Genomic DNA, 26,381 nt, shown 5'->3' on the forward strand with positions numbered 1-26,381 from the left:
GCAACCAGTCTTATGAATCTCTAGCTGTGATTTCCAGTATATGCAGCTGGAAACCAACTTTTACAGTTGTCTCTGAACTCCATTGTGCCCATCAGGCTAGGGTAGGAAGATCTATGTGTACCCGTATGTTTGACTGGAAGGAGTTATGCAGAGTCAAGGAGATTGCTGAGGGGACTAACTGTGAGAAAGCGGCAATTTTGCAGACCTTATGAGTGCTTCGTTGCTTTTCTTTGCTAGAGAAGAAGGGGCTCACCAGCCACAGCCTGAAGAGAAGTTGCAGAAACTTTGTGGATGTGAAAATGCCTTTATCTTGTTTACCCAACTGCAAACTGTGGGTTTAGAAGGTCTTATGGTTTTGTAGCTGTTGAAGCAGGGGATGTTTTTGTTTTGTGTTTTTTTTTTTTTTTTTTTTTTAATGTAGGTGTTTTCTAAACCTGATTTATTCCAGGCTGATACTTTTTTTTTTTTTTTTTTTTTTTTTTTTTTCCCCTAGCACAAACTAAAAAAAAAAAATCAGACAGGTCATTGTGAGTCATCTGGAAAAAAAGAAGTCAAGGAGAAGGCCTGTGTTTATGTTTGAGATTAACTGGATTCTTGTAAATACTTAATAGACGTCACTGCCTCCCCTAAAGTAACTAGGGGCCTGTTGTGAGCAAGCCCAAACTTCTCATGCAAAATATGGCAGCATGTTGCATGGTGTTTTACAAAGTGATAAACAAATCTGTCTCATTACGTTTTGGCTTGGACTGAGCTGAACTTTAGAAAGATAATATATCCCACCAAACACAGGGATGCGGTTATTTTGTTTTGGCAAGAACCCGTCAGATTTGGCAGAATAAAGCAATACCTATGAAAAACAAGATCTAGGGGTGAAAAGACTATTGTCAAAGTTTTGATGGTAACCTGAGCCTGCTCTAAATGAAACCATACGTACAAGTAGCATGAGGGTAAATGGTTATGACCTCTGCCAGAACTCTTGTTGCTGGAAGACAAACTAACAGAGGCAACTAGGTTCAGGCACAGCTTTCAGGTACAGCTCAAGAGGGAGAAAGCTCGGCTGGGTTTCCCTTCAAGGACTTGGGCATTCAGTTGTGCAAGTCAGTGACATTCCCTGAGACCTCGTGCTCCACTGAGCTCTCCTCTGGCTCTTCCAGTGGTGTTATTTTAATGGGATTAGAGAGAGTTTGAAGAAACCCTATTTCCCACATTCACCATAAGGCCTTCAAAGTAAGAAGGTATGTGCTCGTGACGGATGTGCCCCAGGGTGAAGCAATCATCTCAAGCAGATCCAAGTAGCACGCTCCAGTTCAGTATATATCTTATGTCAGAACGATGCCGTCTGCCTTACCGTTGCTTGGTGTTGGAACAGACAACGACCTGTTCAGCCAAGCTCCAGATTACTTTAGATGCATATCGTTTCAGGAAAGAATTGGCAACTTAGAAAATAAACAATTTCAACATCTGCTTGGATTGAATTCAATTCTCTAATGTTTCATTTTGTAGGTTGAATAAACTACTTCCTTGTTCAGAGGAGGAGTTAATAATTTATAGGTAAACTTGCACAATTCTGGTCTCTGCAGAACTCAAACTTGTCTGTTTTTAGACTTTTCTGAGCATTTCTGAGGGTGTAGGCATATCATAACTCCTCCCTTAGCACTGTGGTGCCTGGTTTCAGGGGTTTAGATGAGGAAAGTCATCAGTTCGTCTTTCAGGAACCAGATATACATAATCTCTGTCTCCTGCTGACAGACCTTCAGGTAAGATAGCTAGAGCTGTACAGCTTCAGGCAGCATTGCTCTTAGGAACTGGATTGGAGCACTCTTGCAATGCTAGCAGGCATGCATATTAGTAAAGCTAAATCAAGTCAAACCAAGAGCTGTAACAAGAACTGAGCGAAAGCCAGGAAAATGAAACGGCATCAAGATTTAGGGCAGATGGGGGTGGGGGGAGTGAGAGGGGGAAAACTTTAGTAGGAAGATGTGCTTAACTCTTCTTCTTTTCTTCTTTTAGTTACTAATTTCTCATTAGAGTCACCTTTGGGCAAAACCTGTACAATATAGAAAGCTTCAAAAAACACAGTTGTTTCCAGAAGCAAGGTAAGTACATAAGTTTAAGAGGATTTAGGCTCATAAATTAAGATCCTAGATAACTGAAGGCCAGAGAGGTTTTTTTTTTTTTTTTTTTTTGGTGGTGTCTAGGGGAGACAGGTTACTTCCTGAAATGGAGTTTTGTCTCCTAAATGACTTCTGTGCTTTATAGCTTTACTCAGTTGGTGTTATTTGCACAAAGCTACTGTACGGATGTTATATAGTTGTGTCTTTTTAGTTAGGTATTTCTAACACACGGACACATCCATGGACACACACCCTGTGTATAACATATTGCTGAGGGATTGTATTGACTCTAGTTGGATTTCACCTGACTATGAATTTGCTTCCAAGAAATTTACGAATAAAACATTCTGTTTTATTACTGAGGTAAATTTCAGGAGACTTTTTGTGAACGGCATAGAGAAATTTATGACCCTGTAGGTATTCATTTGGCTGGTCAGCTGGGAAGAACTATATGTGGGCGTGCTATATAATGTTTTGAAGTAGAACCTGGCAAACTGCAAAGTACTTATCTTATAGTTTGAGTGGAGCTTTTATTCTTTATTCTTTTTTGTATCTTATTTTTAAATTTTAATTAAAATCTACATTCACAAAAACGTCAAGAAATGAGACCGCTGAGTAAAGCTCATGGAAGTTGCTTAAAACATGCAGTCCTGCTTATGCTGTATTTTCATTTCTGTTTGTGTGAGGTGTTTGAGCCACTCTTCCTTATCCAAATTCAGTCCTGCCTCCGCAAATCAGGTCCTCTGTGGTGTATATGGGTGCTGTCTGCCCCAGTGGAGGCTCTGTTACAGTTTGTGCTGTGATAGATCTATAGTGTCTACCTATACCATAACTAGAGGAAAGAGACAGAGAAATGAGTCCTATAGATATGAGCTGTGTTTATAAATATAAATTCAATGCTTCATCCCCTGCTTTTTTTACAGATATTTTGCCTAGGGAAAAAATGTAATTATTTCCGTGAGATCTTCAGGCAGGGAAGCTGGAATAATGATGTCAACTTCGCAGCCTGGGAAGCAGAAGTATCATGCCACTATCTTTAGACTATATATTGCTGCTGGTCTTATTGTTGCTGTCCAGAGTAAGTGAACATGAAAACGGAGCAATCTCCTATCCTCTCTTTTGAAGAGAAACTTTCTCCTGAGGTTCGCATAACTTTGATCATTCTCTTTTTCTCATTGCCTTTGCATTTCTAGAACACTGTAACTTTCTGTGATCAGAATGTCTCTTTCTTTGCCTCTTTTCTTTTGCTCTGCAGCCTTTACAGCTATGATTCCAGATGAAAAAGGTGCATTGATTTATACGTAATCGGGATAGGAAAAAATTAATCTGGGCTTTGTCACTAGCTTTTGAAACAATTGAATGAAATCTGAAGAATGAACAGAAAAGCACACACGAGGCTTCTCCCGTGTGCTCCGGCTCCTTCCCCTGTGGCTCACAGGTGTCCTGAGACAGTGACCAGCCTTCTCCTCCTTGTGTTCAGCAGCTCAGGAGTTACGGGCACTGGAGTGTCCTCTCCTGGAGCTTCCCAGTAAATCAGACCTAAATTCTAAATGTTTTTCCTCAGAATGTATTTCTGATGGATCTTTTCCGTTCCTAGGTGCCTGTGGTCCTCCGCCACGTTTCTCATTTGCAGAACTGAAAGTTGCTTATCAAAGGATTTTCAAATTTGATACTGGTTCAGTGGTGGAATATGTCTGTCGTCCAGGTTACGTGAGAAATTCGCTTATCAATAACACTTTTGTCTGTGAAGGCAAAAGTGAGTGGAAAGGATCCAGAAACTTTTGTGTATGTGAGTATGTTTTAGGTTTACTTTTGATTTTGTTTTTTATTCACCGATCCTGTCAGCTCATTTTATTTTAGTAGCGTAAAAGTGATTACACAAGAAGGTGAAAGATCAGTGATATGACATGAAAAGCCAGTTATATTCCACTGAGTACCTGAAATGATGACAACAGTTGAAATCAGCTTTGATGCTGGTTTCCTTTGATCGTTGACTCTGACTATACTGAAAAGCATTTTCTTCTGCTCTAACACTCTGTAACTCTTGGTTCAAAAAGTGCATTTCAAACTTTCAATAACTGAATTCTGTAGTTGTGTAGAAACACTGTTGGACTCGGCAGGTTTACTGCAAAACTCCTGTTAGACTGGCGCATACGAAAATGCCAAGTAGAGGCTGACTCTGCGTCATGACCCGGCAGTCTGATACCTACAGTCTTAACAGAATCTTTGATTCATGGAATAATTTTGGGAAAGGAAATCTGGAGGTTTCTGGTTCACCCCCTTGCTCAACAGAAGAGGAATATTATGTTTCCCTTTTGCATTTTATTTTACTAATTCTTCTGGAGTGTAAAATAAGAACTAATGCCAGTCCTGTTGTCCTCCAGCAAAGTTTTGCAGATATCCTGGAGAGCCAGCTAACGGCAGACTTCTTCCAGGAGAAGAATTCAGTTTTGGTTCAACAGCAAACTTCACCTGTGAACCTGGGTAAGCAATGAGCACTCAGAGACACAAACCTTTAGGACCTTAAGAAACTTTCTAGTCTTATTTTCTGTAAAACCAGAGGCTAGAGCATTGACTCTGTTCTCAAGCCCATATGCTGTGGTTAAGTTACAGCATATTGTCTAGAAACTCTTCTAATTTGTATTCAAAGACTTAAAAGGACAGAGAATTCGCTACACTGCGCAGGCCGGTTAGGGATCTTTGTGCTCACTAGTAATTGCAAGGCAGAAACAAGGTAAAATAGATCTATCTTCCCTGGTAGATTTTCTTAAGTCTTCTTCTTCTACATTAAAGAGCCATACCAAAAAATAAAAAACCCTCCATAAAAATATCACTTTTATTTGAGAAAACGTTTTTCTGAACAGTTGCACCTTTATGGTTTAACTTACTGCATCACCTGCAACCATTCTGCTGTTTTGCTTGGGTCTAATGTCCAGTAAGACAGGGACACCTGTAATCCTAGCTCTTTTTACAGGAACTATGCTTGATAAAAGTATGAGATGTCCCAGCATAAATGTTATGTGTCACTGTAACTACATTTCAGTATCAAAATACTGCATTTCTTGCATATTAAAATTTTAGATAAAATAGACATTCTTCATTAGAAACCGAATACTTATTCATTAAACATATAGTTTGTCAAAAATTCAGTGTATTATTGAAAAAAATACCATTAATTAAAGCTCTAATTATGCTAATATAAGGAAGCTATAGCCATACTGATGGTGGCGATATAGACAATATATCAGAACTGAGTTTGACATGTAGTTTTTCCCCTTCTATTTCACATAGGCACAGACTGGTTGGAAATTCCCAAATTCATTGTGTGATTAAAAATGGGGTTGTTACATGGGACAAGGAGATTCCAATCTGTGAACGTAAGTCCTTTAATTGAATTGTTGCCCAAATATAACTGGGGCTGGATAAAGAAATAACCACATTATCCTGTTGACAATTTCAGTAGTTTACTGCATGTTCATTTGCATATATATATATATATATATATATATATATATGCACACACACACACATACATGCACATATTTACATGTGTGTGTGTGTATATATCTTTATTCATCATCCTGTAAAAAAGTTTACTCTCTGGGAGTAGGACAGCTGCATGTAAAATGGACATACCCCTAAACTGCACCACTGTAGGGTCAGATCTCTGCAGCATGTGGTCAGTGGTGTGCAGCTCTCCTGAGCTTCATGGGAACTACTTTTAATTTCACATGGCCAACATTTCTGGCACCTTATGTTTCAACTTCTTTCTCTTATCAGATCTTTGGTTCAAAATAATTTGATCTGTTCTCTCTCTTTCCCCCTTGTTCTTCCCTACCGTCCCTCTTTTCTTTAGCAATACCATGCTTACCCCCTCCAGATATAGCTAATGGAGTGCATAGCGGAACTGCTGGGGGTGATTTCAGTTACGGAGCATCTGTCACTTATCGGTGCAATGCTGTCAGAAGAGGAGAGACACCTTTCTCACTCGTCGGAGATGCCTCTATTCACTGTACGACCGTAGATAACCTAAACGGTGTCTGGAGCAACCCTGCCCCTGAGTGCAAAGGTGATCTCTTCCTTAGCTTAGGATAGCAGGGCACACTTGTAACCTCATTGGCACGGGGTAGCAACACAAGCCGTAGCAGTTTAACTTATTGTCTAGGGAGCAGGCTGCTAAAGCTGTATTCTTCCTCCGAGCTGTATCTCTCCATTACGTTACTGCGGTCACCTCTTAGAGAAGAGGCCCTTTGAGTTTGGTAGTGGTAAGAAGAACTATGGTCTCTCGTGAGGGAGCTCCCATCGCCGAGGCAGTGACTTGCTCATGGTCACTAAGTGAGCAAGGGAAATCTGAGTGATACTTTATTCGGGTTCTCGGAAGAGCAGACAATGAATCTGACCTGCCAGCCTGTGTAAAATATAATGCCTGCAAAGATTTCAGAAAGCTGGTGTAACACTTGCTACTTTTGCTTTTTTCTTTTTATGCTTTACCTTAATAAAATGCACGAAATAAAAAATGTTGCATTATAGAGCGAGGAGCAGTTCAAAAATATCATGTCCGTTTGATACCTTGTGCTGTACGTTTTTCCATCTTTTTAGTGAACATATCTTATCCTACAGGTATATCTTTAATATTTTAATCTCCCCTCTTAAGTATAACTGTTGATTTTCTAATTGATGGTCTTTTCCTGTACAGTGGTTCGCTGTGAACAACCAAATATTGACAATGGAAAGCTGTTGAGTGGATATAGAGCAGAGTACACTTACAGAGACACTGTCATGTTTGGCTGTGACTTACGCTATACCATGAACGGCAGTGATGTATCTACATGCACAGAAAATAGCCTTTGGGACCCTCCAGTGCCAGTTTGTCAACGAAGTAAGTGCCATGGCATGAGCTCTACTCTAACTTCTCCAGCAACTTTGTTTGTGAAATTTACACTGATTTAAGAAAGTCTTAGTTTATGAAAGTAATGGCTCCGAAATCTAATTTACTGGATTTTTGAACAATTTCTCTGTTGCACAAAAGTGACTTTCCATTTCATGTTTTCTGGCAGCACTCTGGAGGAAAAATAATTTTAGGAATTTGTAACTTCAAGCCATGAAGACTAAAGCCTTGTCCCAATCAAGCTGATGAAGGTTTCTCAGTGGAATTCAAGGAGACTAAATTAATCTTTCTATATTTAATATTTTTAAAGTCCATTGACCCATGAGGACAGAGCCTCAAAGAATGTGCATTATAAATTGTATCTTGTTATAACATAATAGTGTAAATTACTTACAGACTAAAATTATTTATACATTTTCATTTGTTTCCATTGAATTCACTGTTCAGCATTACTGAATTCAGATAATTTCCTTATATGGATCTCAGAGAAAGAACAATGTGAACCTGTGATTTTTTCCAAGTTCTCTCTTACGTTACTTTCCATTGTGAACCTCACGGATTTATCACTGGAAGTGTCCTTAATTTTTTTATTTTATTTTATTCCTAGGTAGCTGTGATGACCCTCCTGATGTGTTTAATGCTGTTACAAAAAACGTTTCTGGCAATTTATTTCCTGTTAAGTCTGTAGTTACGTATGAGTGTCAGATAGGCCATGAGTTCAACCCTGGAGAAAACGTGTGGCATATTGAGTGTCTGCCAGATTTTACATGGACTGAGTTTTCACATTTTTGTAAAAGTAAGTTTATAATCCTTTGGTTTAATTATCTTTGCAATTTGGTAAAACTATTACCTAGTAAAGAAGCTTTACATAATCTGCTGTCGTGTCTATGATGAGGTTGGAGGAAAGAGGCAAGGATGAACACAAGGAATAAACAGGAGGAATACTGTGATTACCCAGTTAATTGTGTGATTAATCTGTTTAACTAAGAGACTTCAGTGCTATAGTTGCAGGCTAAACACCCCAGCAGGCATGGCAGACCATGTTTAAATCCAAGCAGTTTCACCTAGGCTGCTCCTAGTACCAAAGTTAACATGTTTCTGGTCATTGCTATGACTCTTGAACTCCAGTTTATTTCCTGGCCTCTGTGTTTTCTCTGCTTTAGTTACTAGCTATGCTTTCTAGTCCCTTTAATCTGTGGAAAAACAGTCATTGCCATGTCAAGGACCCTTTGCTTCATCTGAGGAAAGATAGCAGTTGCAGAGGACCTTGCAGACACCCCGACACACAGGAGTGTCTCAGGGATGATGTTGGAGTGAATTTTGTCTGCTATGACAGGTTTCAGTATACGGCTCTGCAGAGTTTCTGAGCAATCCTGCTGCCAGGGGCAAGATGGGCACAGGGCCTCTTGCTGATGTCAGCAATAACAGAGCAGCTTAGATTTAAAAGGACAGAAAATGACTTTTAGTTTCCCTGGATCCCTGCCTCTCCACACAATTCTAGAATGTCTGGAAATGTCCTCTGTCCTGCAAAGCATTCATTCTTTCACATCGAATGAATCTGCTGTCATCCAGGTCTTTGCCATGATTTCAGACTGTTACTAAGGTTTGTTATTTCTCAGGAGTTCATTGTCCAAATCCGGATGTCAAAAATGGAAAGCATGTACGTGAATGGGGATATAAAGAAAACAATTATGAATATGGAGACAGCGTTCACATTATGTGTAATGATGGCTATGCTTGCAAAGGTTGTGACAATGAAGTTGTGCTTCAGTGTACAGCAAGTGGTACATGGGATCCTGAAATACCTGAGTGCATTCTAGGTGGGTAGAATTGGTGAAGTGTGTTGACTTGGTGACTGCTTATTTTTGACTACAAAGGTTTTGATCACTCTGTACAGTGTAATTGCTTGCTCCTCTTAGCAGAAAAATGCATGCAAAAATATGCATATGACCTTAGATGATGATAGTAGCCAAGCAGTGTTTTGTTCCTTTCATGTATCCCTGAACCTAGTTGTCTTCTTATGTTAGCTGGGAAGTAATAGGCAGCAAAAGCTACAGATGGATCATTATATTGCTTGGAGATTGCTGTGGAAAAAGTAAGGGGTTTTGGCAGCAGACTGATTCAGTATTTCAGAAGTCAAGAAGAGTTTTGGTAGCTTGCAAGGGTTTAGAAAATGGCTAAGAAGACTCAGAACTTTACTTTGGATACTTCCTTGTCCTTTCCCTAATGTTGCTTGATAGATTCTCAGTAATCTCATGAATCCAGTTTAGTGAGAAACCATTGGCTGTGATCATCTGGGGAAACAATGGTGAGTGGTGCTGAGTGCCCTAAGGGGAGAGACAAGCAGCCTGAGTAGGGTGAGGTTCCCTGTAGCACACACCTTCAACAACAGCCTTAGGAAGACTTCACTGTAGGAGCAGAAAGTCCTTTAAAGTTACAAAAGAAATGCTGAGACCTGTCATTTGCATTTAGATGATATTCACCTTTTTTGTGAGGGTTCAGATGTTCTTGATAACCTTGTCTTCTGCATAGGAAGTAGCTTCACTGGAATTATTTCAAAACGCATTAAATCCTTTATCTTCTGGTGTTTGTAGAACCTCGTTGCCCAGAACCAGTCATTGATCATGGAAGAGAGATTCATAGGAGTAGAGATGACTATAAAGCTGGGACACGAGTGAGGATGATATGTGATTCTGGCTATGTTCTCAGAGGCGATTCCTCCATTGAGTGTCAGACTGATGGGAGCTGGGTTCCGCAACTACCATTTTGTGAGGAAGGTATGTGTAACGCAACATCACTGCTGAGAAGTAGTATACCATGTAACTATTTAGAAACAGTAGTGAGTAGGTAACCAACATTCAGCATCTACTTCTGGAAAGTGGGAAGGTCCCTGGCTTATGGGTTTAAACCTTTTATTTCTGTATCTTCTCCTGGAGCTAGAATCTAGATCAGAGCTATGCAAAAGGTGAAAGCATTAAGCTAATGTAAGAAGCTACACTGGGATCTGATCCAACAAGTAGCTGAGTAGTAACTTAATGTGAATTCACCTAAGTTCAAACATGAAGTTAATTCTTGTACTTCACTGATATCCAAGAACTCACCTGATTCTCACCTGAATATTATAATCATGCTTTTCCTCCCTCTCCTTTTTCCTTTTCCCCTTTTCTACTTTTTTTTCTCTCCCCTCCTTTCCCCCTTTTTTATAGTCTGTGGCCCACCTCCAAGAATCAAAAATGGGCGGCACTCTGGCTTGGGAATGGAGTACTTCTCCTATGGATCCAAAGTAATGTACAGTTGTATAAAGGGTTTGTCCCTCATTGGGGAGACCTCCATTTACTGCACATCCAACGATGGGATAAACCTGGTGTGGAGTGGACCTGCTCCCGAGTGCAAAGGTGATTCATTTCCCTTGTATGAGGTCAGATTCGAGTTTGAACCTAGGGGCAATATTACGTCTAAACAGACTAACAGCCCTATTGGCTGTTCTGATACAGGAGCTCCAAGCCCAAAGCTGTTTGATAACCCTACAGCTCTTGCAGCTCCTGTGTCTAGGGTACAGAGAGCTGCTCATTAGCCTTGAGGTCTGATGAGTGCTTCTTCAGGAGCCGTGATATAGGTCACCTCAGGGTAAGTTCTATTGTTTGAATATAAAACTGACCTAAAAAGTGGTCAGGAAGCGTTATCATGCCCCATCTAATCTGATGGTCTACAATCACCACTGTTGCTGGAGTAAGGCTGGCAACCAAAACGAACACAAAGGCCCCTGTTCTCTTCCCTCAGTGGTTCGCTGTCCAAAGCCAGTCATCAGCAACGGAAGGATGACTACACGGACGGCTACGTTTCTGTACAGCATGGCTGTGCAGTTTTCATGTAATGAAGGCTATGTGCTGCACGGCAGTAATAAGAGTTGGTGTCAGAGTGACAGTGCCTGGCATCCGCCTCTGCCAACCTGTCGGCCAGGTGGGTCCAAATGGGCTGACGGCCCGTAACTGGCTAGAGCAGGCCGAGGGTGGCTGCTTTTCTACTAACAGTAAATTCACAATGTTTTCTCCTCCTCTTCCTCCTCCAATTACATTATTTTCTGGTATGCATTTTCCTCTCAGTTCAGTGTCACCTACCAGTGGGAGATGACTTAGTGTTTCACACGTCCAAGTCACACTATGAAGTGAATGAAACTCTAGCCTTCTCCTGCAAAAGTGATAAACGCCAAGTAATAACCTCCTGCTCAGCTGATGGCAAATGGATACCATCACCCAAATGCGTAAGTACCATCACCTGCCCAGGCTTTATCTCTATCTTGCCCCATTTACAGCCTGTTCAACTTCTTGAATGTGTTTGTTTCATTAAAATAGGGCTGGCATGATTAAATGGGCACAGCAGGAAGGGGATGCTCAATACATAGGTACCTTCCTCTACAGCATAGTCTCATGCCCTCTGTTTTGTTTTTTTAAAGGAAAAGCCCATTCAGCATGATATATGTGAGGAGTTTCTTCAAAAGAGAGAAATTCTGCAGTGTGGAGTTCTGTCAGAAATGAAAACTGTGCTGGAAGTATGGAAGTTGTATCTGGAGATCCAGAAACTTGAAAAGGAGCTAAGCATCACAGTAAACAGCTGAATGTTGCAACTGGTATCATAACAGACATGTCTCCTTTGATGCATGTTGAATAGCCATAGTGACTGAGGATTTTTAGTGGCTTTGTAATTCATACTAATACATAAGTAGCTAGAAAAAAAACAATCAGTCAAGGACATTTATCATGTGAGGAGTCAGAAAGTAACTTCTTTTGGTCTATTCTGTTAGAGGTCACTGAGTTAGGTTTGTACATCACCGTATAGATTTCAAAGGTTCACATTTAGTTACGTTTATTTTACTGAGAACTGCACAATCAGAAAGGAGCCAGACCAAAAGTAAATTTTTGTCCAATTCCTCCCTACAGACAGGAACATAGATTGTAGGAATCACCAGTCCATGCTCACCCTGCAGCTGATGTACATATTTAACTATAATCCCATATAGCCTATGGGCATTCTGTTCATGTAACTGTTACATTCATTGTTGTGAACAAACATTTAATTGCCTTATTAGCTGTCAAGAGCAAGTAAAATGAAGAAATCATCAAAGCTTGTGTTTTAGCAAAACAAAAATACCAGGTTTTCTTCCCAAGCAGGACAGATCTGTCTCTGGGACTCCTGGCAGTGGCACTCACTGCATTTTTGTGTGTACTCACTTGCGCTGAGAGCAGCTGTTGGAAATAAAACTGTAAAGAAAGGGACTAAAATAAGTCCGGTAAAGGGGAAGTGTTCTGTTAACCTACATCGTATGATCAAACATGTATTTCTTCAGTGCACAATTATAATAAAAATGCAATTCTATTAAGAGCTGCATCCTATTTTTAATAATTCTATTCTATTTGTAGTAAAGAAAAGAGGTGTTTCAGTAATCATTGTGTGATTAGACATGGAGAACTCCTGTTTCCTGAGCGCAGAGTGGTGCTGCTGCAGCAGGCCCCCCCGGGTGTGCCACGCGCTATGTGTTCGTGCAGCAGCCTGTCTCACCACCCCTCGTGGCATTCGTGGTCCCTGGGTGGAAAGGTAATGTGAATCAGCAGCACTGGTAAGCAGCTCCCTGTGCGCAGAAACGAGGAAAGAATGGTGTGGTGGAGCAGGTCTAGCTATGAAATAGCTGTATCCCTTGTATTCCTTCCCTGGAAACAAGGCAGAGTGTGTTCCCTTCCCGCGGTACATCCTAACTAGAGAAGACTCCAGAAAGGCAGTACCAGGAGCAGCTGTACTGTGGAAGAGCTTTTCGTGTGTGCATGTGTTCTGAGGGACCCCCGCCAGGAAACCACCGTGTTCGCTGAAGTTGCTTAGTCCTCTGGAAAGGAGCATTTCCCATCACTGCTAGCCATGGCCACATCCACACCTCCAGCGCTGGGCAGGAGGAACGGCGTGGCTCTTGGGTGCTTCTTGTCTAGCCCATCCCCAGCTTCCTACAGCTGTTTCCCTTTTCCCCAGCCTGTTGTGACTGGCTTCTCGGCACTGACATGCTCACTTTGAGGAGAGACTGTTGCCTTCCCAGATGTTACAACTGGTGCCACCACTGCTCTTTGGCTGAGAATGCTCCCAGCACCATGACGGTATTTTCTTAATGGGCCTGGCAGCTCCTGGGAGAGCTGATGGTTGTGCTGGAGCCAGCTGGGAGTCTCTGTAAGTGCTGCTCCCTTATTCTTTGCTTCTGTGGTTCAGCTTTGCTTATTACTCAAATATTTAATAATCAGATTAGTAAAATTCTTCTGACTTAAATCATTGCTGACTTCTTTGTGTCTGATCTGAGCTTGGTGGCTGCTGCTAATTGTCCCTTTCTCCTCCTCAGCCTCCTCTCTAGATACTTGCAAAGAGCCACCCAAAATTCCCAACGCTTTCCAGAAGTCCTATGTGGGGGCATTGATTCCTGCTGGGACCGTCGTTAAGTACAGCTGCCTGGGAGGCTACAAGCTTGTCCCAGGAACGTCTCCAGGATAGGTCACTTGCCTGCAAAACTTCACGTGGTCTGAAGTTCAGAACTTTTGTCAGAATAAGTATGTTGGTCTCTGACTTAAATAGCTTTGCTGGAGCTGAGACTTTGTTGCCAGTAGTCCACAGCACAAGATGAGGATTGTGGTAAGATGGAGAAAGTCATTTAGTCAGCCAGTCGGTAGTTTCTATCATCATTTAATTAAGAGGGTCCCAGTTAACAATTTAAGTGATATCAGGAGTAAGGTTGATGCTTAAGCACTGGGATAGCCTGTAGACATTTTGGAGGTGACTGGCAAGTTAGTTGCCCTGCATCCTGTGGGCTTCACCACCCCATCCTGGAACAGATTTTCTTTAATGTTATGTTTGGTTTCAGAGGTGCACAGATCTAAGTTCACTTGCACTTGCTCAGTCTGCACAAGTTTCACAATTTTCTTTTGTAAATAATCATGGTTCTCTTGCTGAATTGCCTTCTGTGTTTTCCTTTCAGTTCTGTGTCCAAAACCACAAGTGAAAAATGGAAAGCTGATCAGTACTTGGGGTGATAAAATGTAGTACAGAATACATGCAACTCTTACTTTTGAATGCCTTCATGGATACCACTTTTCAGGTGTGGAGACATGTCTTTGGCAGACTCTTGGACAGTCACGTGCTTAGCTGATGGCAACTGGACACAAACGCCCAAGTGCGTGAGTATCACAGTCCGGCTGAGTTTCTGAAAGAAATGCTGCCTGTTTTCTAACTAGCAAAAATGGATGAGTCCTGTAATGTGGGCTATAACAAATCGCCTTTCCTTTGGATACAAGTCATATAGTCCAGTATCTATCTATAAGAAGGCCCTTAGTGATTTTATAGTTCATATAAACCATATAGTTTATATAGTTGTAGCCAGAGAAATATTAACCAATGTACGCAAGTTCATTTTTTTTCGTGCTTGATGCTATAGAGCTAGAGCATGGGGGGTTTCTTGCTCTCTCCTTCAAATATGGCAAGCTATATTCCCTACTTAATAAGCTTGCTGTTTGACATTATGCTTTGGGAATCATAGTAAGAAGTTAAAATGAGCTTTGTTCCACTGAATAAACTGTGCCAAGGAAGAGAAGCTGGACTGAGCTATGTGAAAACAAACTTTTAGCCGATACAGGTTTCTGGCTCTGACTTGATTTTCTGTCTGGCGATTTATACATGTGTGACAGCCTCTGCCCATCTTGGACTTCTAAGCTTTGTAATCTATCTGAATTCAGCCTATCATAATATTGGTGTATTTTATCTATCCAGAAATAGCAATGAATTAACTATTTAATTACCTGTTTTCTGTTAATCTAGTTTAAGGGTAATTGCATGAAAGCAATGCATTTGTAAATACTTGTAAAGCATATCCTCTTGTCCTTAGATTTAAAAGAGGCAACAGGTTTCGGTCCCGGCATTGTACTGGCAGATACCTGTGCTGATATCGCCCCCCCCATGTCTGCCAGCAAATCCTGAGGATAGACGTAAATTTAAATGCAGAGAACCAGACAGCTGAGATTTTTCTTACTGTCCAATAAACAGCAACCGCTTCGTGCACCTCTGTGATGAAGAAATTGTAAATTCCCTGTGGGATTACAAAAAAGGTCAAGGTGCAGCCGTGAGCGTCTCACCGTCCTGTCACGCTGGCTGCAAACTGGGCAGATTTCCAGTGTGGTCAAGCGGTCGTTTGGGTTAAGAGCGAGGAACGGCCGCGCGGGCGAGGGGCTCTCCCTGCTCGCCCCGCGCCGGGAGGCTGCGCTCCGTCCTGCCGAGACGCGGCGCGCGCTCTTCCGGGCCGCGCGCACCTGTGATGACAGGCAGGAAGCGTCTCACCCCCCCGTGCAACGCGAGTCTCCCGCAAGCCCAGGGCGAGCGGGGGTTACGTCCCGCCGCGTTTCCGCGGAGACTTGTGTTTGAGTGACGGTGGCTGACGCCAGATGGGACGTTTCAGCGTGTTAGCCAGCACGCAGATGTATTCACTCACACCCATTCTGAGTTACAGTTGAGTCAGGCAATTAGGAAAAACAGAGAACAAGGGTGGCCCTTTCAAATTTTTGATGTGGATCACCCTGAGGAGCGGGGCTGCGTTACCTGCCAACGAATGACGAGCGTGCCTTTTGCTGCCTCGGACACAGTGCGGGCTGGGAGCACGTTCTTTTCTGCCCTGGTAGCACTTATTTTTAGTAAATTCCTGCTAGTCAGCACTCGCTGCCACTCTGAGGTCCGATAAAAGGGTTGAGTTAACGCCTTGAACCTGTTACCCCTTCACACGGCGCAGGAGGACCCGGAGATGTTGCCCAAGTCTGCGGATGCAGCAGCTTCCCCCTCGCCCCTGGCCAGCTCCACTCCAGTGTCCCTGCAGGAGTTCGTTAGTTCTGTGTGTGTTCTGGGAAGCTTTCCACTGCTCCAGAGGCTTGGCGAAGTCCCTGCAATGCTGCCTCTCCTCCCAGCCTCAGAAATACCCTCTCAGAGCTAACCGCATGCTGCAGAGGAGCGAGGAAATTTCTGCAATGAAGCTGCAAGAACCGGGATGGGGGAGGCAGCAAGCTGATACGAGTGGCCGAGCATCCGTGGCCGTCACGCAGGGGTCTCGCCACCCCGTGCTGCTCCTGGCGTTGCTGGGGCTCTTACGCCTGCCTGCTGCTGGCGGTGAGTACAGACACGCGGCACGTGCGGGACAGATGTGCAAGACCTCCCCGCCTCCCCCCGGCTGCCTGGCCCGAGCTGGGCAGGGTGAGGGGGCCGCCTCCGGGCACCCCCTCGGATCCAGCCCTGCCTGGTGGATGCTCCTTTGGGACTGAAGGCAGCTGGGGGAGGACAGGGAATGGTGTTGCCAGCAAAAGAGCTTTTCTCCTGACTGCAGGTGACTGTGGGCCTCCACCTCACGTGACCCACGCCAAGCCGTCTGGTGTCAACCTCACCGGCAGCTTCCCCGTTGGATCCAAGGTCACGTATACGTGCCTTGAGGGCACCATCAAACTGCCCGGGAGGTCGAACACTGTGGAGTGCCTGCCTGGGCCTCGCTGGTCGGAGCTGTCCGAGCTCTGTGGCCGTAAATATTTCCTTTCTCTGAACTTAAGTTCCCTCCTCTGGCTTTTGCTTCACTTAAAGTTTCTGCCCTTCGTGGTGGCTGTTCTGCAATAGCGCTCTCCATCCCGGCAAGGTACAGCAATATTTCCTTTAGCTGCCGTTCGTGAGACCTGCTGACGGGTGCCAGATCTGGGCCAGACATCAGCAGGGTAAGGGAGGAGCTGGAGCCCGTGGTGCTGGCGCATCCTCTCTGTCCTGGCTGGCAGATGCTCGCTTTGGAGACAGCTGCCCCATGCACCACGTCTCTGGCACACGACGTTGAGCTCTGGTCTCCTTTTCACAGCTTCTGCCTGCATGCTGAACACGTCCTGCTCTGCACTTTGCAACAGCTCCGCTCAGCAGAGCAGCAGTCTGGTGACCTGCTACGCGCTCGGGAGCTTTCCAAAGCACGGCAGCGAGGGCACTGCGGTGCCACAAGCTTTGTGGGGATGGTCAGCTCTTCCAGGCCTGCTTTCCCTGCCCACCAGGCAGCTGTGCTTCCCCCACGAGACTGCAGTTCGCTGCCCTGTCCGAGAAGGACCAGTGGAGGAATTTCTACCCTGTTGGGATCACCGTGAGCTACTTCTGCCGCCCTGGCTACGAGAATATCACAGAGAGCTTTCCCACCAGCACGTGCCTCCAAAATTTAACATGGTCACAAGCTCCCGAGTTATGCAAGAGTGAGTATCCCTGCGCCTGCTCCAGCTCTGCTTGTCACTGAGCAGCCGTCAAATCCAGGGACGGCTGCTCCAACCCGCCTGCTTCAGTTTAGTCTGAAATATAACCAGGTTGCTGCCATTCCAACAGCTGCGGTTTTAATATTAGTATTTACTGTCAGGGCATATCAACCTAATTTCAAGGCTTCACAACAGAAGGTACAATCAATAGATTGCAATTTTTGGTGTTGGCATAACGAATTTGTTTTCATGTCAGGGAGTAGGTTCACATCTGGATGCAGCATGTGCACAGTGCAAGTGCCCATTTGTAGGGAGTGTTCCTAGTGCTGACATTCAATATGGAGATAAAGTATATTTCTCGGTGAAATCTGTATGTTATTAAGACTGATGATGCGGCACATAGTTGGCTACTGCCAAACTATCAAGATGAAAATCTCTCTTGAGTGTTTTTCTCTGCAACGCTGCGAGATACCTGCCGCTGCCAGCCACGAGCGCCGAGCCCTGCCTGGGACTTGCACCCTCACCCCGAGTTGTGATACTGGCCGTCGCCTTTCGTTAGCTCCGCTGCGACACGCGTGAACAAAAAAGCTTTGTTTCCTTCGGGTGTAACCTTGAACATCTGGGTCCTGCGTTAGCCTCTGTTGTTTTTCCATCGCAGCAACAGGCGCGACGGCTAACGCTGGCCTTGCTCTCTCCCAGGGAAATCCTGCGGGCGCCCAGGCACGCTGCCCAGGGGCCGAGCGCTTCCTCCAACAGACTTTCTGTTCGGCGCAAGGGTGGCCTTGTTCTGCGAGGACGGGTGAGTCGGGGGCTGCCCCGCGGGCTCCTGCGCTGAGCTCGCGTGGACAAACGCCGGTGCTGGCACACAAACTCGGGCCTGACCTTACAAAGCACTTCAGGCTCGTGCTGTGAAGCTCCCGATACGGGCTGGGCTGCTGTTTTGCAATACGTCCCTCCCGCCGGGTCGCTCCGAGCGAAGCGCTTGTGACTAAGGCACAGCTGGAGGGAGGGGACCCGGATCTGAGCTTGCAACACCCTTCCCAGGGTTGTGCAGAGGAAGTTTAGCTACCCTAGAACATCCATCGCAACAGGGCTTGTTGTACCATCGGTTTGTAACTACCGATTTCAGAATTGGATACCTGAAATATTACTGGACCTTAGAACTGGATTTTATTCAACTGGCCCTTAGGGGGAAGTATATATCCTATATTCTGCTCTGTGCTTCTGCGTGATGTCTTAACTGTTGCAGCATCAGTACTGCTAGCTTGTCCGTTCTCAGTATAAGCTGGACACATATTAGAAAGAGAATCGATTTCCTTCTTGGTTTCTTGAGGTATGAGTCTAGACAACCATGCGAGCATGGTTCTACCTTACTGGAAACCCTGGGTTCCCAAACCATTCCTGGGATTCAGAGAACAAGATATATATTGCACAGAAAAAGGTTTGTGATTGAATTTTAAAATTTGGAACCATAAACTGGTTATGTTTGCTGGATGTTTTTAAGCTAGAAAAAATGACATGAAGCACACTTTCCACCAGTGATCTGACTCATACTTTCTGCCTGTTTTCAGGGCACATATGCAGTAAAAGACTGAGATTTGAGAAATTATGCTCTTAAATCTCTGGCTAGTATTCCTCCCTCCCCAAGTAGGAACTAACTGGCATCATCTGGCTAGTTCTGCCTGTCTTTACAGAAATTTCAAATAAAACAGCTTTTCTTTCCAGATACTGCCTTAGGATGGTCCCTAGGGAAATGACAGCATGTCCAGCCCCTCTCTGGTTTGAAAATAAGCATCAGGGTGGAGGGATAGTATTATCCACCTCAGCTGTTGCATTCAAGTGATGAATTTTTGAAACAGAAGATAAGTCAGAGACTGGGGGGCAGTCAGTGATGCTGAGACAAGGTGTGTTGGCTTCCAGTGAGCAAGTCTAGTAGCGACTTCAGTGACAACATACAGTAATGTTGCTCCTCACCAGTCCCTGCTGTACGCAGTGGATGCATTTGAGTATTTGTAGAAATTCACTGAGCAGGCAGGCAAGGCAGGAAGGTCTGCTATCTTTTGCTTTTCTGGCAAAATACGCACAACCTTATGACCTACTGGCAATGTCCGGGTAAGGAGAAGGCAATGAAGGACACTGGGCTCCCTGCCCTCTGCCCTGCCTGATGCCCATTGCACTCTTGGTTGGCCGCTCGCGATGACTTCTTCCATCCTCGCAATCAAGGAAGCACTCTGTAGTGAGAGTCAAAGGAGAGAAGCACTTAAAGATAGATTAAATAATGATTCTAGTCCTGAAAAAGGCAGAAGATCTCTCCCTCTTAGCCAGCTTCTATCTGCACATCTTGCTTTAAACTGCCTTTTCTATGCTACTGATCATACTGGTCCAAGGGGGGAAACTACTGTTCCCAGTTTCTGGACAGTTGCACAAATTGCTCTTCTTTTGTGTATTTTCACTTAGGTACAAATTAAGCGGGAGGCATTTCATCCAGTGTCAGCTCAAAGGAGACAATGTTGAATGGAGTAAATTTCCAACTTGCGAATGTAAGTTTAATCCAGCCTCACTTTTATCTTCATTCCAAAAGCTCCTTGCATGCTAAGGGCTAATCTAAATCTGTCTGCGTAGTTTGTTTGTTTTTCCTGATGTTATGGACGATGGGCATATTGGGCTTTTTTTTTTTTTTGCAAACACTGCATTTTGTTACTGATAATATATTTCAGCAATTCCCACACAATCAACATATTTTTATTTCTCATGACTTAAAAGTTTGTAGTGAATGTGATGTTATGAGATTTCTAGGAATCATGAACCACAGTATGGCAACCTGCCTCTTTATTTTTATGACATCTGGAATAAGAGGGAGAAAGAACTGAGAACAGAAAAGTTTCAGATGACCTCAGCGAAAGTCTGGGCTAGCTACCCGTCTTCAATTGTCCAGAAGGTTTATTCTCTTCAAGAACCATGGGAAAACTCTTAACACTTAAACGTTTTGCATTTTAATTATTAGTAAAGCTTTTAGAAATACTCACGTTGGCCTTCTCTCATGCAGTAATTACCTGCTCCCCACCTCCCAAAATTATCAATGGAAAGCATGATGGTGAAGGTGTAGAACAATTTGCCTATAACTCAACAGTGACTTACAACTGTGATCCTGGCTTCCAGCTCAGCGGAAACGTTTCCATTCGTTGTACAAGCACAGATAAAATAAATGGAGTCTGGAGTGGAGCTGCGCCTGAATGTAAAGGTGGCTATCATTTGAGTTTAGTGTTTATTAAGAGTTTAGTGTTCAGTATGCACGAGCTAAACATATCGTGCTTGCCTGATACAAGTGTAAGTCATATTGCAATTTAAAAAAGAAAACACACATGGATACCAAAGTGAATATGGAATGAACATTCTAAAAGAATGATGTAGTGCTAAACTATTCTTTTTATCACAGAGAAAAGAACATCTGTCAAACTTAAATCAAAAGAAATGGAAAAGAGTCGTGCTCTCAAAGGTGAGTTGAAATGATTCAACATTGAAGTAAAAGTCCCACATTTCCAGATTTAATTAGCTGCTTTATTATATCTCTATGAAAAAAGCCATTCAATTAATTTCATACTGTGGTTTTCATTCTTTTCAGATTCCTATGGCTACAGCATCCAAGCATCTAAGAAGGCTTTCAAAAAGGAAATGAAAATCAGCCTCTATAAAAAGTCACTCCAAAATACCATCTCCTTCTCCCGTTCTTCTTCATTCTCCAGGGCACTAGGTTAGTCCTGTCACATCTCCTGAAACTCATTTGGAGTCCAGGGGGATTTGTTATGGAACTCAATGTTTATTCCTATCCCTATAGCTGCAGCTTTCATTTTTTCACATATTTTTCTTTAATGTTAGGTAATTGTGTTACCTCAGCATTCAGATTTGTTGTACCTTTGTATAAAAGCCAAAGTTACTACTATGCTGGAAGCAGCCAAAGATCTGTATGCTCCCCGAAGTACATGGGAATTTCTGGCATTCTACCCCAGGGTGATTGCTTTGAAAACTTAAAACGGTCTAAAGTACCAGCACTTTGTGGAAGTGAGTGACTTTTTTGTCTTGGTTGAGATTGCTTTCTTCTGTATGTTTTCTTTGTGTTGTTGGTGTTTTTCACTTGTTGGGCATCTGGTTCAGAGATCAGGTTTGACTGCATGGGCCTTCTCTTAAAAATCTTTATTTTGTATCAAATGTATAATTTTTTCAGATAAGATGTCAGTTATTTCTTTGCCCTTGTATTATTAGGGACTTTGCTTAACCCAGATAGTACCATATACAAAACCAAGAAAGAATTTTATACTGTATAGCATCGAGAGTGTTGTGTTTTCTGTCCTTACCATGATGTAAGATAATGACCTAATGCTAACCTTGTTCTGTGCTAGCAAGATCATGGGCAGCCAGGAGGACCAGAACATGGCAGAAGTGCTGTTACAGCAGATTTCCAATTCGTTGCAAAGGAATATTTTACCCGTAAAATGGGTGAGTGTCAGTTGTGTTGGAAATGATATCTGAGTGGGAACCACAAACTTGTAAGTAATGAAGTATGGCAAAATACCCACCGGAGGATCTAGCCCTAGACTGGAGACTTGATGGAAAGCATTTCTCCAGTATGGGGGTTAAGCTGAACTTCGCCTTTCTTGAGCCATGTCTCTTGCACCAAAAAAAGAAGAAAAGAAAGAAAGAAAAAAAACCACCACCAACAACAAAACAGTTTTCTCACCTGAGTTGCATTAGTTAAGCCCAGGTACAGAAATGCCTGCTCCAGGTTCAGCATGGCCATGCAGCATTTTGCTCGCTGCTCTGTCGTTTCGCAAAGGCAAGGTTTCTTCCATGCAATACCTCTCAGATCTGCTAGCATTGCTAAGCTGACAGTAACTTTAGACTAAAAACTTGATATATTTGTCTAGACTATTAAATAAGGAATCAAAGAATCTCATTTACACTGTAAAAGGCAGGGTAACTGGACTGCTTTTTACCAGCTGCACGTGTGTGCACGCATCAGAGAGACCTGGGTAGGAAAGAAATTTCAGTATTATCAGCATACAAAAAGAGCTTCAAAGGAGAATTTTACAAGCTTAAAGGAGATGAAGTTTTGTGATGTCAAGCCCTTGGTAGTAACAAATGAAGATTAGAAGCATCCTAGATCATACAATGTGGAAGGAAAGTGGGGAAACTTGTGTTCTGTTTTTTGCCTAGAAGTTCCTACTTTGCTCTATTATATGGCTCTAGAATGAATATTAATTATTTTAAAAAACTCTTACTGTGGGTTTTTGTTCTTTTTTTAAAATATTTTTTTCATTCTTGGCACTTTTTCAGAAGACTGTATCAAATAAGCAGCTTGGCATAACATCTAAAACCAGCTGCACCGCAAGAAATGCCACTTTGCCTTGTACTTCAGTGACTCGGCTCTACTCTCCCAAAATAGGAGTCCTGTAAAATCAGCATGTCAGTGCCAGAAGGCTGGAGCAAGTGATGTGAAAAGGGAAAAGTGGAACAACGCCTGCAAACTCCAGTATTTGAGGGAGGAAATGGCTCAGACGTTTCTGAGGTGCAGTGCTCCCTCCCCTCCCCCCCCCCCAAAGTAGGTGGATTTCTCCTTCTTTGAAATTCTGACCAAGAATCTGCAAGCAAAAAGCTTCACTCTAGGCTAATCTTGGAGAGCATGTTCTTTCCCTCAGACTGCCTGCATGGCCCATGGGACACATGGTGGCAATCAGGCGGAGAGATTTATCTGCAGCTTCAGAGCAGTTTGTGTTGTGGCTTCTCTCCTCCAATGATGCCGTGGCAGAAGGACATCAGTAAAGGAAAAGCTGAAAGGAGGCGCTTGCGGTTTGCTTGCGTGATTGCAAAGACAACTGTCACATGCTCTAAGATGCTGCTGCTCTTCCAACCATCTCGCTGTAAATGTAACGATGACTAACTGTAAGGATGACACAGTTCAGTGTGATCCTACCTATATAAATATATTGTCCTCTTTCTTAAAAAGATAGCATGTGAGCACAAATGATATAAAACCATCCCCGCGTTCTGTTTGTAAAGCGCCCCGTGCAATGGTCATACTTGTTAGGACTCTTAAACTTCATTTGCAAATAGAGAAGAAGTGAGATCAGATCTGTCTCATATACACAGATAACATATTTTTTTATTTTTTTAATTGTAGTATGTTTTAAAGTTCCAATGCTGAAAATTACTTACCTAAGAATTGGTTATTTCCCATGGTTGTTTCTCCCACCTGAGATTTTCTCTTTTAGTCGTTTCCTTCTAACATCACAGGCACAGTTCCAATTCCCTCATGATCTGATTTGATCTTTTGCAGACTCAAGAAGGGAAGGTGCAATTTCTCCAAAGCCTTTCAGGCCTTCTTGAGAATTTCTGAAATATCTCGGTAATGCTACAATCAGTTTGACTGGGAGTTTCCCTTGTCACAGATTTCCTCACCTGCTGGCAACACAGACCTACTACCATAGCAATCAGGGTAAACACAAAGACACCTGGGACAGGCTGTAAGTGAGATGCAAATACCAAACCCAGGACTTAATCTCCGCTGGGCTGAGTCACTCCTTTAACATATTAATTCCTCGTTGTCAAACTAATAGTCTCATTGCAGATATATCCATGTTAAATGTCAGCATGGTTTTGCTGAAATCAAAAGACTGACTTATCTTGCTAAGTTATACACTCATCTCTTATAGGAAGTCATAGTACTTTACATGTCAAAATGAATGTTGTAGGATATTTACATTTTCAATACTTTTAGCACTTTCTTTAGCAAAAGCTTGTTTTTGTGTCACCCATAACTACTGATTCTTTGCAGTTTATATTTCTGTTACGACTACATGAAAGATAATGATTTCTCTAAGAAAAGGATTGGTGTGTGTATCTAGTACTCTGTGTAAAATAGGTACTTCTGCTTTTCAAATAGAGGAAGCTACTCATTCTCATAAAGCTGTAGGTGATAAGCACGTTGAGTGTGTGTAGACTTCTATAAAACTTAACTGCTAAGTAAACCGTCTTTCATGTGTTGTCACACTGCAGCAACCAAGCGGAAACATCTGTTGTATGTTGTTGGCTGATTACTGCCTTTGTGTTTGATACAGCGTACTAATTGCCTTATTTAGGTGGCATTCTGGGTTTTTCTTTACACTTAAATAAATAGTACTCGTAATATGAAGGATAGATCTTGAATTAGAGTGCCTACTGTTCACTTTGCATATACTGCAGCTTTACTGCTTGCACATTATTTTTCTGGAGCTTTCCTTGATTATTTATTTCCTAAGTGGCCTCCTATGCAAGTTCAACTTGGAAAAAAACCCACGGAGCTTGGTGCAGGTGGTGCACAGGGAATATCTCTGGTTACCTTGCAAACCCTCCATCTCATCACCAAGGGAACGGGTGGGAGGAAGGGGATATTTCTGTGGATGGCCAAGAGCCACGCTGGCAGATGAACGTGCATTTTTGTCTCTAAATAGAGAAAAGCTTTGACAAACTGCTGCATGGATATCTCATAGCCACTGGTAATGCCAAAGTGAATCGATAGGCAAGTTTGCAGCAGGTTAAGTGCAAGATTTTCTGCTGCAGCTTGCAGGAGGCATTAACAGGAGCTGTTGGACTGCTTTCTCTCTCAGATCTTGGGCCCTTGAATAGCAAATTCAGTGACCCAAAAGCTGGTTTTGCTGTCACCTTAATATCATTCTGGTTCGTGCCTGGTCGTGCTCCAACCTGCTGCAGTGGAAGTGCACGATCCCGCGAGAGCTACGCTCGGACGTGCATGCCGTTTCATTTTAGCCTTTGCCATGTGCTCTGCCTGATTTCTTTCAGTGAAGGGATGTCAGAGCAAGATAAAAGCAAGTTGTCTTCAGCTGAGCAGACCCGGCCCCATTATCAACGGGCTCTGCTGCCCTGTGTGTGCGTTTCCAGAGCCCCTTCTGGCATACGGAGGCTTTGCTGCTCAATTGGCGTTGCTGGGGCAGCAGTGAAAGCGCTGCAAAGTTCAGAAAATGTGCATGGCAGAAACGCAGAGAGACCCCAGCGGCGCGAGCCCGTGACAGTTGTGGCGTTCCCTTGGGCGCAGGCAGTGCAGTTTTAGGCTGAGAGATGGATGTGGCTGCAGGAGCGAGACTAGGCTAGGTGGGGCAGAGGACTGATAGAAACTCTGTTAGCAATGTGCACGATATTGTGAGAATTCTTTGCCAAATGCTTCTCGGTGTTTTGTTATCTCATGTCAAGGTCACTGCTATAATCCATCACAGTAAAATTCCTCCGTATTTGTTTTTTTTCCCCCTCTTAGCAACTTCCTTTTACATGATAGAGCCACTATGCCAAGTCTCATCTCAGTTGCTGAGTGATCTGGAAAAATACGTGGTCAAGACATTTTCCTATATCAACATGTTCACAAAAGATTATTTTACAGGAATATGTAATGCAGGATGCTTCACTGCTCCCTCAGGAGCCTTGCTGAAAATGCTTTTTTACATGTACTTGGAGATAAATTGCATCCAAAAAGTGATATAAAGTAAAAACGCAAGAAAAATGAGTGAAATAACTTTGAGCTTCTCAGTGGAAACACCGTTGTTTCCTGGAAAGACCAAGGCAGACGGAGAGAGGCAGGAAGGTCCCAGGAGGGCCGGGCGGCAGGAGGACCTCGCTGTGAGTGGTAGCCCTGACATGAGTTCCACTGGGAGAGTGTCACAGTGGAAATGCCATCATCCTTGCTGTGTTTTTTTTTTTTTTTTTTTTTTTTTGGTATATGCATTAAAAAACAGTTCAGTTATCAGCTTCCAAGTGAGCCTCACTTACAGCTTAGCTGTGCCCTGACTTTGTGCATCGCTCAGCAGAAGGGTGTCGCTCTCCTTTCTTCTTGCAGGAAAACCTCTTACTCAAGAAGGGCTTTTTTCAGGGGCTGGCAAGCAATGCCAGGGAGATGAGCCTGGCTGGGCTGGGGCATCGCCAGCCTCCGGGAGCTGATCCCCTGCCCCGCACCCTCCCGTGCCCTGCTGCAGTGCGCGAGGGCTGCGAACAGGGAGCTTCTCTGCCCCTTCCAGCTGGTGAGGCCACATACTGACCAGCCCCCCCCCTTCTTCTTTTTATGTTTGCAAC

General features: G+C 43.4%; 2 protein-coding genes across 3 annotated transcripts; both read left to right on the forward strand.

Moving 5' to 3' along the window:
* Nucleotides 1-1,716: 1,716 nt before the first annotated feature.
* On the forward strand, nt 1,717-12,379 carry LOC134150955 (C4b-binding protein-like). Its single transcript, XM_062595165.1, has 15 exons — nt 1,717-1,757; nt 2,011-2,096; nt 3,038-3,192; nt 3,712-3,903; nt 4,499-4,598; nt 5,406-5,491; nt 5,971-6,183; nt 6,811-6,993; nt 7,610-7,798; nt 8,622-8,822; nt 9,597-9,779; nt 10,209-10,397; nt 10,783-10,962; nt 11,106-11,263; nt 11,456-12,379. The coding sequence occupies exons 3-15, from the start codon at nt 3,102-3,104 to the stop codon at nt 11,615-11,617; spliced, it is 2,127 nt and encodes a 708-aa protein (XP_062451149.1). The 5' UTR covers nt 1,717-1,757; nt 2,011-2,096; nt 3,038-3,101; the 3' UTR covers nt 11,618-12,379.
* A 3,626-nt stretch (nt 12,380-16,005) lies between these two features.
* LOC134150956 (complement decay-accelerating factor-like) lies at nt 16,006-24,433 on the forward strand. Of its 2 annotated transcripts, none has more exons than XM_062595167.1 (11): nt 16,006-16,173; nt 16,388-16,576; nt 17,082-17,273; nt 17,970-18,069; nt 19,728-19,810; nt 20,317-20,511; nt 20,707-20,766; nt 20,893-21,021; nt 21,147-21,329; nt 21,668-21,764; nt 22,602-24,433. In XM_062595167.1, the coding sequence occupies exons 1-10, from the start codon at nt 16,035-16,037 to the stop codon at nt 21,757-21,759; spliced, it is 1,362 nt and encodes a 453-aa protein (XP_062451151.1). In that variant the 5' UTR covers nt 16,006-16,034; the 3' UTR covers nt 21,760-21,764; nt 22,602-24,433. The 2 variants fall into 2 exon arrangements, with proteins under 2 accessions (XP_062451151.1, XP_062451150.1); XM_062595166.1 differs by having other exon boundaries at nt 21,672-21,764.
* Nucleotides 24,434-26,381: the final 1,948 nt, after the last annotated feature.

The sequence above is a fragment of the Rhea pennata genome, chromosome 25, assembly GCF_028389875.1.
Source record: "Rhea pennata isolate bPtePen1 chromosome 25, bPtePen1.pri, whole genome shotgun sequence".
Lineage (NCBI taxonomy): Eukaryota > Metazoa > Chordata > Aves > Rheiformes > Rheidae > Rhea > Rhea pennata.

What these genes read in the sequence shown, in the direction of transcription:
- LOC134150955 (XM_062595165.1), top strand. Translation starts at nt 3,102, where the DNA reads ATGATGTCAACTTCGCAGCCTGGGAAGCAGAAGTATCATGCCACTATC. An exon ending in GTTTTCACATTTTTGTAAAA is followed by an intron (nt 7,799 to 8,621) that starts GTAAGTTTATAA and finishes GTTATTTCTCAG; the next exon opens with GAGTTCATTGTCCAAATCCG. An exon ending in TCTGCCAACCTGTCGGCCAG is followed by an intron (nt 10,963 to 11,105) that starts GTGGGTCCAAAT and finishes TTTTCCTCTCAG; the next exon opens with TTCAGTGTCACCTACCAGTG.
- LOC134150956 (XM_062595166.1), top strand. Translation starts at nt 16,035, where the DNA reads ATGAAGCTGCAAGAACCGGGATGGGGGAGGCAGCAAGCTGATACGAGT. An exon ending in GCTGTCCGAGCTCTGTGGCC is followed by an intron (nt 16,577 to 17,081) that starts GTAAATATTTCC and finishes CCTGCCCACCAG; the next exon opens with GCAGCTGTGCTTCCCCCACG. An exon ending in AGCTCCCGAGTTATGCAAGA is followed by an intron (nt 17,274 to 17,969) that starts GTGAGTATCCCT and finishes GCTCTCTCCCAG; the next exon opens with GGAAATCCTGCGGGCGCCCA.